This window comes from Parus major, chromosome 10, assembly GCF_001522545.3.
Source record: "Parus major isolate Abel chromosome 10, Parus_major1.1, whole genome shotgun sequence".
Classification (NCBI taxonomy): domain Eukaryota; kingdom Metazoa; phylum Chordata; class Aves; order Passeriformes; family Paridae; genus Parus; species Parus major.
Window position 1 is genome coordinate 11,690,758 of NC_031779.1, and position 14,073 is coordinate 11,704,830.

Sequence of the window (14,073 nt, forward strand, 5' to 3'; positions counted from 1 at the left end):
CCATAATAACCTATATCTTTAATATATGTATTATATAATACATATAAATTGTATTATAATGTGGCATTTCTGGACATGGTTTAGCAGTGGATTTTGGAATGCTTAGTTATGGCTGTTGGACTCAATGGCCTTAGAGGTCTTTTCCAAGATAAATTATTCCATTCTCTTATAATATATTCTTTTAGTAATTTGTACTTTCTTTATAATATATAATCTAAATATTAAGATTTTATATTTTACTAAACATATTAAATTATATTTTTATGTTTTTTTATCTTAGGTAATAGATTCACTCAGCCATCCCTAGTCCCAAATACACAGATACACAAGTACACACAGGGCAGCAAGGGCACAGCAGTGATGTCTCCCTGCCTGCTGGGAGGAGTTGAGGTGAAGGGAACCCTCTTCACATCTCCCTTTGAGCCCCTCAAGTCAGGTGCATTTCCAGTTTCCTGGCCTGCCACCCAATAGTGCCCCACCTGCCCCAAACACACAGGCCTTTCCCATAGCTCTAATATCCAGCTTCCCATTCCCATCTCCTTCCCTTCTCGTCCCCCTCTTCCAGACCCTGCAGCTGTGAGCAGGCACTGAAAGGTGCTGTGGTCTGTGTGGACCAGCCAACAAATGCAGACAGAGGCTGCTTGGCCCTTTGGGTTTTGTCTTTTGAAATAAGTAGGGAGACAAAAATAAAATAAGAAATTTGCACTGAATATTTATTTTGATAAACATTGTGTACTCCAAACAACTACGTGTTATTTCAGTTGTAAGCCACAATCTTTTGGAAACAACGTCCCAAGAGCTCTTGTCATCATAAACCCGACAGTCAATGCACCACCACGGTCTGTGGACATAGAGAGCTTTCAAGTGCAAAGCAGATTATCAGGAAAGAGACATTGCCAACCTCCTTAACAAACTGGACAAAGCTCAGCTCCAGTAAAAATGCTTCATATGTCTGCAATTTAGTTGTCTTAGTGCCATTGTAATAAATTAATAGAAAATATATCTTTTTTCATTGGAAAGTCTATAAGAAAATGTACAAACATCTAACTCCGAAAAAGGACCAGCTGTTTCGGCGACAGGTAAAACAAGCAATTGAACAGAGGCAATAAAACCCAAACATCCAAACAAACAAACAAACAAAATGCAATCCAAAAAACCCCACTCCACCAACGGCAACTGTGTAGGCAAACATGGAAACATCTGCAGTAATAAAACCTTTCAGAGAGGGAGGGTCACTGCAGCTTGTGCAGGGTGGGCAGAGGATGAGCAGTTGGGGAATTCACTGGTCAGAATGTGCAGGAGCTGTGCAGGAACAGTCAGAGACTAAACAGGAGTCCTGTGGCACAAAGCTCTCGCTGACTGGCGATGGCACCAGGCTCCCATCTGTCTCCAGAGGACACATGGATGGCTCCAGGCCGGGCAGGCCAGCGGGAGCCCTGGGCACCTCCCCAGAGAGCCTGGCCCTGCACAGGGTCACAATGCTCTGCTCTCCCTCAGGCTGGCAGCCTGCAGTGATCCCCTACCCCATATTCACAGCAGGAGAACCTCCCCAGCTCCAAAAACTCCATATTCACAGCAGGAGAGCCTCCCCAGCTCCAAAAACTCCATATTCACAGCAGGAGAGCCTCCCCAGCTCCAAAACAGGCCCCATGTGACAAGCTCAGCATCACAGGACAAGCTGCTTAAGTTTTCTCTCTTAATAAGGTGAGATGTTTTAGGAAAAGAAAAGAAAAAGATTTTTCCTAGAGCCAAGTCTTATGCTTTCACCCTGAGAATTCCCAAAACAGTAAAGTCAGAAGCTACACTTCAGCACAAAGGCAGCATGCTCCTAGAGCTGAGCAAAGCAGTCTAGGGGACAGACCCACCTGCTGGGATGCTCCTGGGAAGTTACACACTTAGAGGGAGGAGAAGAGGGGAAATGGCCATGGCCAGTGGAGCACTGCAGAGGGCAACCCCAGCACTGGGGCTTGTACAAAGCCAAATTCCACTCCAGGCACATCCCAAGCCTTGCTTTCCTGCCCACCATCTGCTAAGTGCTCGTAAATGAAATAACCCAGCTTTGGTCCATCTCCTGGAAGCAGATGTGTTCCACCAACACTTCTGCAGTGGCACCACCAGCACTGGTTCAGGGCAGAGAAAAGGTGTATACAACCCAAACTGACAGACCAAAGGGAATTCCTGTTTGTCTCTTCCCTTGACTTCATGGATCTGGCACTGTTTTGGCTATCATGGGATGTCAGGTAAACATTTTGGATGATCATGGTTGAAACGCTGGTGAGACTGACTCTTCCATGGAGCAATTTGTGAAATCCCCAAACTATCACAAGAATTTTGGGGAATAAACAACTCACCTTATTTTCCTTTTACAAATGTTTCCCATTCACTCTGTAAACAGCACAAATGCCTACGGAGCGAGCACTCATTACCAGATTCTCATTGGGAAGCAGAGAGGAAAAGTTAAGCTTTTTTTTTTTTTTTTTTTAAATACAATACATATGACATTCAGTGAATTCAAAACAACTCTGTAGTAAGTCTGAAAAGAACATTTCCAGTTTAAAAACCCAGGAGAGGCTTGAGGGGAATGCAACCTACAGTACTGTCTAAATTTTGTTCATGCTTGGTCTGATATTCAGAGCAAATGATCTAAACCAGCATATGCCCAGCCTTTGGAATGACACACAAAATCCTTGCTTTTTCGTTGAACTTCAAGGTTGCATTTTTCATACTGTGGGTAAAAAAACAACTTAATTACATAAACCAAGTAGCCATCAGCAACTGGAATAATTTATGTGGCAGTGGGGACAGGCAGAGATAAAGTGGGGAAACAAATTCAAGTCTTACTGGCAAGATTGACATTTTTTGAAAAGCTTGTCATGATGTCTTTCACACTTCCCCCCTGCCCTTACAGTTCTTAGAACAGCCACAGCCTTCAGAAACGCCTTTGTGGTATTTCTGGGCAGCTGACAGAAATATCACTGAGCACTAGAAATGCTTTCAGTGTTTTAAAGGATAATGTTTAATTTCCCAGCTCCAAGAGATGCCCCATTAAAGACCTGATTCACTCTGATCTGCCTTCAGTACCCAGGTATTGGTTTGAAGTAGGGAGAAAGGAGGTACAAGACATCCAACTAGTGCACTGGGATTCTCATTTTAGTTCTTCAGCCACCTTGAAAGAACTCATCCAGGTATCCAGGTCTCCTGTAACTCTTACAGGAGGACCAAGACATAATCTTAAGCCAGAGGACAGGATCAGAAAGCATCACACAGCAGAGCAGTCTGATCCTGATCCCTCTGATGTCCTGGGAAAGGTGAGGGCAGCTCACCCTATTTGATGCTGAATAAAGTAAATCCCAGTATTCCTAGTCAAAAATTGGAAGCCTTGAATTGGGATGGCTTTAGCTGACAACCATGAATTGATCCTGCATGTTTTTATACAGAGGGAAAGGCTGAATGGGAAGGGCTGAGAAAACACATGTGCTAATTGACATTGCTCTCCTTCTAGCCTGCAGCTGCTTGTTGAAGGAAATTTTTTTTATTTGCACAACCACTATTAAAACTCCTTGATCCATAGGAAAAACACAGTTTTCTGAGGAAGCAGAAATAGGTGGTTCCATCAGTCTCTGCTGGTATGTTCTGTCCACTCTTTCTGTCATTTCTTCCCCAGCTATGTGCCGTGGGCTGCATGTACAACACACACCCCAAAGAGCTTGATCAAACCTCGCAGAAGCTTCAGGAGAAAGGCTTACTGTCCAGTTATGATTCCCAGCATCCAGGTAATCACTCAAATCCACTCTTTCTACCCCAGATTGTCAACCAGTCTTTGAACTGGCATTCCATGTCTACGTGAGCAGCTAGTTACGCTATGGAAAAGAAAAAGTCTTCAGACAACTTAGAGGCTGGTAGAAGCAACAATCCTTGATGGTCTTCAGATCAAGAACTCCCCTTCAAGAGGCAGCACTAGTCAGTCTGTCCCAGGAGCGCTGACAAAAGCAGCACCTGGAGAAACAGCTCAGACCTTGCTCAGTATGGCCAACGGTGCCTCAGCGCAGCAGCCAGCCTGGGCTGGCCAGCACAGAGCACACGCTGGCCACAGAGAAAGGCTTCTCTGTCACATGTGGCCACTCTAGCTACTTACAGTGAGATGTCTTTTTGAACAGCAACAACAAGAAAATGCTACACGGTGGCGCAGGCAGGCGAGGCCTGCGCAGAGCGGTCAGTAGTCCGTCCATCCGTCCGTCTGTCCGTCCCACGGGGCAGTGCTGGCGGCCAGCAGGCACAGCAGGGTGTCCTCACAACTTCATTTTCTTCACCACAGGAATTGGAAGTGCTTGGTAGATTTTAGCTGAGTCCTCACTCGTGACCAGCTTCACCCAGACGGGGCGGAAGCTGCCTTTGAAGCCGACAAAAGCCATTTTTTCTGCAAATCAGAGCAAATGCGTTTGGAGTGTGCCCAGGACTGCACCAGAAACCCACCTGTGTGCAGGGCTACACCTCCTGGAGGGGTGCAGGGCACAAGAGCCATGTGAATCACACACACACACAGGTGGAGTCATGCCAAAGCTCGCAGAGCTGGTTGCAGCAATGTGCACCTGGAGCTGTATTCTAATGCAACATGTGATGCTCTGAAATCAATCTGCTCTGTGCCATCAGTCAGAAGGAGTCAAGAGAAAACCAGCTGAAAGCAAGTTCAGATGAGTAAAATGTCTTGTTTTGGGGTATTTAGTGGGTGAAAAGGCTCAATATTTCTATTATTAAGAAGCAATTTTTTTATCTAAAATTAATCTGGAAAATCAAACTTCTGAATTATTTACTTCTAAGAAAAACTGCCAGAGTGTTTTTTCTATTTACACTTTTAAATAGAGCATGTTACCCAAAGCTGAAAAGATACAAAGGATACAACCTTTCTGAATAAATAAATTACTGGTTCCAGTATGTTTGATCACATGCTGATAGAAACAAGCAAGGCAAAGGTTAGAGGCAGGAAAAAGGTCCCTTTAGTGGAATAATGGGAGCTTAGAAGTGAGTTTATAAAAACTGGTTACCTTTTAACCTAAAACCCTCTCCTGCTCCAAGTTTCTCCAGTACTTTAGTCCACGGTCCTCTTGAAATGAATCTTCCTTTAGATGTCACCAGCACTATGGAGCTGAAGGAAACAAAGGGTTGTGTAAAGGGATGAAGAGCCAGAACACATTCCTTGCTTGTTTGTCCTGCCTGTGTGTTCACATGCCCATGAACTACAGTGGCTTCAGCTTCAATGTTTTTCAGTGCTTTCCAACAGTGTGAATACAGATTATTTTTCCAGTCATGCAAAACCCATTAAAAAAGAGACAGAAGCCACTTTTTTATTATTATTATTTTTAAGCCTGGTTTTCTAGGATGATTTAAATGTTCCAACCTACAGCTCCATCCTGCTTTGCTCAGAGAGACCCATCTTTTCCCTGGGATGCCCTTAGCTAGTCTCAAGTAATTTCTTGTTCTTTCAATAGCAAATTAAACCTGAAGAAATTCACTTCTCTGAGACTTTTGCTGGCCTCATGCTTTTCCTTTCAGTGTGCTTCTGTTTAAAAAGTAAGTTAATATTATTACCACTATTCCTGATCAGGAGCTGGGTTTAGTGAGGATTGAGATTTTTGTAAAGCAGGATGATGGCCTCTCTGAAAGGACTTCTTATTTTTTATATGAAAGAAAAGCAAGAAATTACCATGCTTCCCTGAAGTAACTATGTGATGTGATTTTTGAAACCTCTAGAATTATTTAAGACAACAGAAACCTGAGTGCACCTGCATGGCACTCTGCCCAAGCTTCCCCCAAGCCTCTAGAGTAAATGCCAGAACAATATGCTGTTGATCTGCCCACAGCTATTTCAGATGATTTGTCAACAAGCACTCATATTTATATTAACTATTACACATCAGATTTCAAATCCAAACAGATTTAATAACAATGAAATATATTCACTTCCCACGAGCACTCCACAAGCTAATGTGGGAACAACCCCTTTGGTTAATGGGTTTCTGATGTGGTTCCAATTCTCCTTCCTGCAGAAGAATCCATTGTTCCCCAAGATGCAGGAACTTCTTTTGGCTACATACCACCTATTTCCAAAACACTGCATTCCTGGCTCCCTATACTCAAAATACAAAATAATCCAGCCTTTAGGTCTGGGCAGAGGAACATGCAAAGGGGAAAGGATTTTACTGGTGGAATTTCCCGCAACTTGAGAAAACATACATGCAGTAAAAAAATGCAGGCTGTGTGCATCTGTATGGATCAGTGCTTTGTGAATTTAAGTCTGCAGTTTGTCTATAACCACAAAATAAATGTAGCTCTGCAGTTTATTAATCACATGAAGCCCTGCAAATTATCTGGGTCTCAATCAGTCCCTGAATCAGAGTGTGCGTCCTGCTGCTGCCTGCATGTCCTGCACACATTTGGGCTCTTTTGGAGTCATCAGACACAAAAATACATTGGGTGCATTGCTCTGCTGTTGGGTGTCTGGCCCATGTTGGTTATAAAATCCAGGAAAAGATGAGTGTTATGCAGCATGCTTGTACATTGCACCTTAGTGGGAACAGATTATTTACTCACTGATCTTTGATGTTGTTGACATAATTCTCTATCTGTGCTGGGATTCCTTGTAGAATGGAGTTTTTGAATGTTACTCGATCAACAACTTTTCCATGGTGTCCATCAATCACAACCAGTTGGATACCCTCTTCAGTGAGGAAAAACCTCACACCATCAACCTGGGCAGGGGGAAAAATATTCTTGATCTCTCACAGTATCACAATTGCAAACAACCACCTGTAAGAAGCACTGATGGTCTTGAATCATGGAGCTGCTGTTTGCTTCAGAGGGCAGAATTCCAGGTCTCTGAGGTCCTGCTATCCTGCCTAGCAGGAGAAGACACAGCCTTTTTTCTTTTTTTTTCCCAAAATATAAAGCAGAAATGACCCGAATTTAACTCCCCATGGTAACTTCTGTAAGCAAGCTTTCCATGAAGATAAAGCACGTGGTGTAGAATTGCACCCCATTAATTTAGTTGAGAGGATTTGCTCACCTCAATGTATGCAAAGTCATCCTTCAGGTGGAAGTACTGTTTCTTGTAAGTTTCTATTTTCACTTCAATTAGGTGGTCCTTGGTCTTCTGTTTGCAAAATGAAAAAAACCAGATTTTCTAGTGAGACTGTCCATTACCTGAATGCTGCATTTTCAATGAAAACACTTCAAACCTGGAAATTCAATCAACAAAGAAGCTACATAATAAGCACTGACTTGCCAAATTAAATTGCTAATGAAACTGGGCACAATGGTAACCCTTCTGCTCATCCTGTCACCAGTTAAATTGTTTCACTGAATGGCAGAGTGATTCTTACTTTGCAGAACTGACACACAGTTCTCCAAGGCTTTGCTGTGTATTCCTGTTTTAAGGGTGATGAGCAAAAAAACCCAAATAACAAATAAATACCCCACTTCCTCCCCCAGAACCAGACTGGATACAGGAGATTGTGTTATGCATTATATAAATGAGAATAATTCAACTCTACTATTCAGTCCCCTGTCTGTCACTGATGTTCTTACAGCTTGGAGGAGCTGCAGGCTCCAAAATCACATTCACTGCACCAACCTGCCCCCAGCTCATCAGTTTTCACCTGAGCTTTCAAGAGCAACATGTCACATCAGAGCCCCAAAAGACCAAGTATACAGCTTGCAATGTCTCTGCATGTTGCAAGTGTCTGCTTCATATTATTTCACCTGCCTGAACCATTTCAGAATATCAGGCACAGCATATACTGCCCCTGGCACAAAGTTTTTCTGTGTCTGCAGCCACAATATGTGCCAGATTAACAAGAGCAATGATTCTGTGATAAGAAATCAGCTGCTTTACCAGTTGTGCACTAGAGAGCTTCTTTGGCATTGGCACTTCCACTATTGGTGTCTCAATGTACTTGGGATAGGCTGTGGCTTCACAGTCGCTGACACCAGCTGTCTTTGGGATCACAGCTTTGATTCTTATTCGCTCACAGCCTTTTACAGAGCAGAAAGCAAATTTCTCCTTCTCATTTTGAGCTTTGAGTTTCAGAAACAGCAGCCTGCAGGCAGGAGAAACAAAAAACAAACAGCATCCTTCAAATTTTTTGTGCAAAAACATACTGAGTTTTGGTGGACTCCTTCCTATGATTTGCAATAATTTTCATTGCAGCTCTTGGTGCTGTGTTTTATAGTGCCCAACACCCTACATGCAAATAAATAGGAACACTCATCTCAGAAATGGTTTAGGGAGCTCATGGAAAGCACAACAAAGAAATCAGATAGCACCTGAATGCCTTCTGAGCTCTATTCTATATACAGATTCATATATGTAGAAATACATGCTTTGTATTTTAGGTCTTTCTTTCTTTCTTTCTTTCTTTCCCATTATTTCAATCCTTTAAAATAACAGGCTTTACACTTAGTTCCTGTGCATTGTGTACACCCTGTCATGGTGTTTATAAATAGTTGTTCAAAACAATAAGGGCTGTGCATGTCTTCAATTAAGTTTCATGGTCTGCACTTTGATTTGTCTCTCTTTTTTCCTTTTTCTTTTTTCTTTTCAAAGTTTTATTCACTTGGAAAAGCATTTCCCAGAGTAATTGGCAGTGCAGCAGAGGCTGTGAATGACTGGCAGGCCTGGGAGTCCCAGGAAAATTAAACACTGGTCACATTCCCAGAAAACCTTCCTGGTTTTGTTGCTATTCCCGCCAGTGACATTAGCCAAACAGCTCACAATTCCAGCAGCATTCCCAAAGCAATGCCCAAAACAGCAAGGCCTGCTGTCTTACCCAGTGTCCTCATCCCAGTAGTAGTACCCTTTGGTAGGATATCTGTGCTCCAGTTTCTCCATTTGGGAGGTTCTGTAGAAGGTTCCAGTTTTGTACGTTTTCTTCAAGAGACGGTTGTGGATGTCTGAGAGAATGGAAAATGTCGTCCCTTTAGGATAGCAAAACCCTACTTGGATCCAGTCATTCCTAAAAATAGAAAAGACTCACATTGTAACAAGTTATAACTATTATTTTATATGCATGCTAGAAGCTGAACTAAATAATTTACAATAAGTTTTTCCCTGTCCAGTTAAAATTGTCATGGTTTAGAATGGATCAATGCAACATAAATTGGACATAACAACCGTGGGTTAGTTAAGCAATGTAGAGCAGATCTGCTCCTGACTTCTACACCTGTGACATCCATGCACCAGGAATGAATTAGCTCTGAACTTCCAAAAATGAACTGTGTTATCTTACAGAGCTTCCTGGGGGAGGAAACAGGAACCTGAGATGGCTCGTGAAAAGATGAACTCAATGGACTTCCTGTAACAGGCATGCTCATTCTGGAAGAGCTCGTGAGGTGATGACCTCACCCATTAAAAATGTGCCGTTACATGATTGTGCTGGAATGTTGGGATTCAGTTCACTCACTTGTTGAAGTTGATGAGCCATATGGCCAGCTCTTCAGGGGCTGTCTTGTCCCAGTGGATGGTGTAGCCTTTCCTCAGAGTTATAACTGGCTGATACTGCTGGTAATGAGTGCTTTTGCTCAAAGCCCCTTCCAAGTAGAGTGGGTGATTGTGGTAGTCATTTTTTATTATTTTCATTTTCAGGTTGGCTGGCTTGTAGGCTTGGATGTATATCTAGATGGGAAAAAACCACAAAAAAACCAAAACCAAAAAGATCACCCAGGGTTTAATGAACTACAGTGAAAGGTTCAGATGCTCAATAGATGTGAGGTGGTGCAAGTCCTGTGTGCTGGGAAGGGACCTGTGGGCTGTGCACTTATGTTCAATTCCTTAGGTTTCCATTTCAACAAAGCAAACTGCTTCCAGAAAAAAAAGAAAAAAAAAAGAAAAAAAAAAAGAAAAAGAAAAAAAAAGAAAAGCTCATTTCCTCATGCACTGAGTTCAAGTGCATGTGCCAGAGACTGCAGCAGGGCTGAGATATTCCACAGCATCCTGCAACCCTCAGCAGCAGGACAGTATCTACCTCAGACATCTGACTTGTGCTGAACAAGGATCCTTCTGTCTGGGTTTCAGAAGCCTGAAACCCAGCTCAGTGGTTAGAAACTGGCTGTAGTGGCATTGCACACAAAAAAACCCCAACTGTTGCAAAACATAAGACAAAACCAGGCACTCTCAGCAGAGGAAAGTGAGGACTCTCATGGCAGCAGCACTCAGGGTTCCTGTGGGGGGAAGAATGGTTTGGTGGTCACACACAGGATGAAAGACCACGAAAACTAGTCTAATTTTGACTCATCAGCACATTTCCCATAACACTGTGGGCAACACTTCCCTCCATAAATCAGGGAAAAATAACTAGCCAATAGCCCACGGATTTATGAATATTAATCTGTGAATGCCCACGGAGCCCTCAGGAGGCTTCAGGCAGAAGTTGTTGGAGCTGTCAGCAGCCAAAGCCAAGATTTCAGAAAATATACCACATATTTCTCATGTTCAAAGCCACCTGTGCAGACATGCTGATAAATAAACACTGAGCACTATGAAGAAAGTCCATTTCTACAGGTCAAGCTTTAAAGTGCCAAGAAATTTTAAATAAACCACAGGGATAATGATACTGCAAGGTAAGCAGCCTTACCTGTGCAAAGTGCCCGCTGCAGATGGAGCCTCTCCAGTCAGGCACATCAATGCAGTCAGGGTGCTTGATTAACCAGTTATCTTCTTTGATCAGGTATGAGCCTGGATATTCTGACACAGAACCATCTACATCATGAAAAACTGATGTTTTGTCACCGTCCATATCCAGATCATTGAACCACGGGCCAGGTTCTCCAAAGAAGACTCTTGAAGTAATCTAAACAAAACAGTGGAACAAATTTAGATCTGCAGAAAGGAATTAATCACTTAGAGTACAAGAAAAGGATTCCCTTGGTCACTACAGTGTCTCTAATTACCCATTTTCTGACTTAAAAGGTGTGTTTGACTTGCCAGGCAGAGCAGATACACATTTCCCTGCTGACCATGGGGGAAAGGCTAAAAAAACCCACAATTTCAGCCTCAGCAGTGGGAAGGTTTGTTATAAAATTCTGGAGGAAGGTTCAGGAGATGAAGAGATTTCACGAGAGCCACTTCACTCATTGTTTGCTAACACAGCTTCAAAGTTCCAAGCCACATTAAGTCAGCCAATGTGGGAAATAGTCAGCCCTGGGAAATGGCTGCTCAAGCAACTTCTGACTGATATTTTTATCCAGCATAAATACATGTCATGTCACCAGCCTGCCTCATGCAATGTGTGAGAGACCAACCATCACTTTTAGGGGAATTTTGCCTTTCCCATCATATTTAGCACTGGTCAGCACTTTTCCTGACCTGTAAGCAAGCCTGCTAATTTTTTGAAAATTAGGCAACACCAATCATTTCAGCCCGACCACTTTATTTATTTATTTGTTTGTAATGTTTGGCAGATGGATTTAACAGCTGCTAAAGGTGAAGCTCAGTGAAACAGTTAGCACGCATTTGTGCAGGCAAATACAAAAATAACTCAAAGGAACAGGCCAGGCCCCAGGACGGGTTCAGACCAGCACCCAGAGGTTCATAGTGTAATTCAAAATTTGGCAAATCCTTTTGGCTGGACTCTGCTCTCATTTATGTCTGCAGAACTGGAGTCTGGAATTATCCTGGTGTGCAGGGCTGCAGAATTATCCTGCATCAGCTCAGTTTCACTGGCTGTCCCCCAAAATCAGTATTTTTTGCTTCTAGGTCAGTCAGGCCTTTCAGAACAGACTTCCGTCTGTTGCTTTAGTATTATACCACTGTTGAAAATAAAGGAGGGCTGATTCTTCACTTTCTGAGTCGTACAGAAATGGAAATTATTTTCACTTCAATGTTGCTATTTTTCTTTCTTTTTTTTTTTTTTTTAACTGATACCTGCATCTGTTTTGCTCCAAACCTGACAGACAACTGGATTTTCTTGTTATTGCACCCAACGCATTTCCTCTTTCCTTTTGTTGTTAGACTTCTGGCAAAGACAATCAGCAAGACCTTACATTTTCTCCTTTTTGCCCACAACCCCAGTTCCAAGGTTTAACTGGCTTTCTGGGAAGGGTGACTCACGGGGACGTCTTCGAAGCGGATGCCGGTGACGTTGTTGTTGGGGCAGCTCTGCCAGGCGTTGTTGAGGCGGAAGGCGAGGGCACTCGTGTGCCGCCCGTCCAGCGCCGCGAACTTGCGGAACGTGCAGTTCTGGATGTTGATGGGCCCGTCGTAGAACTGAATTCCTCGGATGGGAAAGTCCCTAAAATACATTCAGAGGAGACAGAGAGACTTGGTCATGACATGTTAGCATCAGGAGAAGGTCCATTCTAGACACGCACAGTCCCATAGCGCTTGTTTCGTGGCTGCTTTCATTTCTTGAAGCCCAAAGGATGACTCCTAAGTTCCTGCTTTGGAAGAGAAGGGATTTCCCTTCTTTTCAGCTCTGTAAAGTCCTCTTATCCTTGCAAGTTCAGCTCAAGTTCTCTCATGTTGAACAGATCATCTTTATTTAGTCTGTACTTCTCCAGGGAAGGAAGTAACAGCAATGGCAAAGGATTGACCTAAAGATGAATAAATTCATGTTTGCCCTCAGAAATGAGTTCTGCAGCAGTGAAACCTGAAACTCAGCAGAGCTGTGCAGACTCCTTGGGCTGAGTAAAGGCAGGGATAAAAGAAGTCCTAGCACATCTTTCAAAGGGATTTGGAGAGAAGCATTGCAGATCAACTGCAATAAAAAAACAATTGTTTTTGAAAACAAGGAAAGGTTCTACAATCATAGACCTAAGAAGAGTTGAAGGGGCAGATTAATTAATCTTTATCAGCCTTTTCTGATATCATCTGCAAGGTAAAGCAGACACCATTTTCACACCAATTAAATTAACAAGATGCTTAAGGTCTTTAAGAGGTTAAGATAAGACATTTCAAATTTCACTTATGATAAATAAATTTGATCACTTCCTCATATGATCCCTTAGAGAATTCCTGCCTCTTCCAGTGCATTTGTTCTGAGTTTCTGCATACCACATCAAAGATATGTCCACATATATATATGTGTGTGTGTGTGTGTGTGAGAATTCCTGCCTCTTCCAGTGCATTTGTTCTGAGTTTCTGCATACCACATCAAAGATATGTCCACATATATATATGTGTGTGTGTGTGTGTGTGTGTGTGTGTAAAGGATAGGAGAGTCATAGCAGAATGGGTTTTCATTATTGGTATAGTTTATAATAAGTCTCCAGCATCACTGTTGACAGCAAAATTGAGGCCTGCAATATGGCAGAAGAGCACCAGCTGAGCTGTTTGCTCACTGTGGGGCTACTGTATGAGTAACTGTTTTTAGGAAGCAAAAACACTGCACTTGCAAACCAATCCAAAGGACTAAGGTCTAGGAAGAGGCCACACATGAAGTTCACTGGCCATTTCAAAACTGCTTAACAAAGGCACCACAGTCCTTTGCAGGAGCACCAGAAACAGCAGCACTGAGCACTCCCATGACAAACCTAGGAAGGGGCTTCCATGAACCTTCCTGGCAGCTGAGGGAGCTCAGCTCATTGCTCAGCACTGCTGATCACATGTACAGAGGTGCCCTGCTAGCACAGACTGCTCTTGCTGTCCTCTCAAATCCCCTGGCAAAGCGGAGGGGAAAGGAAAGAGGAGCTTGATCTGTCTTGGCAGCCTGCAAGGATGTACCTGCCAGCAGCAGCTGCACAGTGAGGGCTCTGGGATTGGGAGACATGAAATAAATCCTTTCTGTGTAATGGTTATTAAACTGAACAGCGCTGAGGAAAGCACACTGGGCTGGAGTTTGTGCTGGGAGCGGGAACCGTGAGTGCTTTGGTGTGCTGAGCTCAACTTACGGGCCGATGGGCAGGGTCCTCCCCCTGTGGTCCAGACCTCCAGGCCCCCAGATCTCGTTGTCCATGGTCTCCGTGCCCAGGTTCCCACTCTCACCCACAAACAGGCTGTTCTTGATTTCCTGCTTCGAGCCGTCATCGTGAGGGAAGGTCCCACCACTGAGGAGAAAGGGCTGGAGGTGAAAGGAGTGCTCACAC

General features: G+C 43.3%; 1 protein-coding gene across 3 annotated transcripts in view; it reads right to left on the reverse strand.

Moving 5' to 3' along the window:
- Nucleotides 1-687: 687 nt before the first annotated feature.
- The window catches only part of CEMIP (cell migration inducing hyaluronidase 1), a 102,619-nt gene continuing 89,233 nt past the window's right edge, over nucleotides 688-14,073 (reverse strand). For all 3 annotated transcript variants that reach the window (XM_015639267.3, XM_015639265.3, XM_015639266.3), the window contains exons 20-29: nucleotides 13,879-14,034; nucleotides 12,101-12,281; nucleotides 10,626-10,841; nucleotides 9,456-9,667; nucleotides 8,823-9,008; nucleotides 7,889-8,093; nucleotides 7,061-7,147; nucleotides 6,589-6,746; nucleotides 5,043-5,143; nucleotides 688-4,417 (exon numbers count right to left, since the gene is read on the reverse strand). In XM_015639267.3, the coding sequence (XP_015494753.1) occupies nucleotides 4,290-4,417; nucleotides 5,043-5,143; nucleotides 6,589-6,746; nucleotides 7,061-7,147; nucleotides 7,889-8,093; nucleotides 8,823-9,008; nucleotides 9,456-9,667; nucleotides 10,626-10,841; nucleotides 12,101-12,281; nucleotides 13,879-14,034 (1,630 nt within the window). In that variant the 3' untranslated portion in view covers nucleotides 688-4,289. The remainder of the gene's footprint in view (nucleotides 4,418-5,042; nucleotides 5,144-6,588; nucleotides 6,747-7,060; nucleotides 7,148-7,888; nucleotides 8,094-8,822; nucleotides 9,009-9,455; nucleotides 9,668-10,625; nucleotides 10,842-12,100; nucleotides 12,282-13,878; nucleotides 14,035-14,073) is intronic.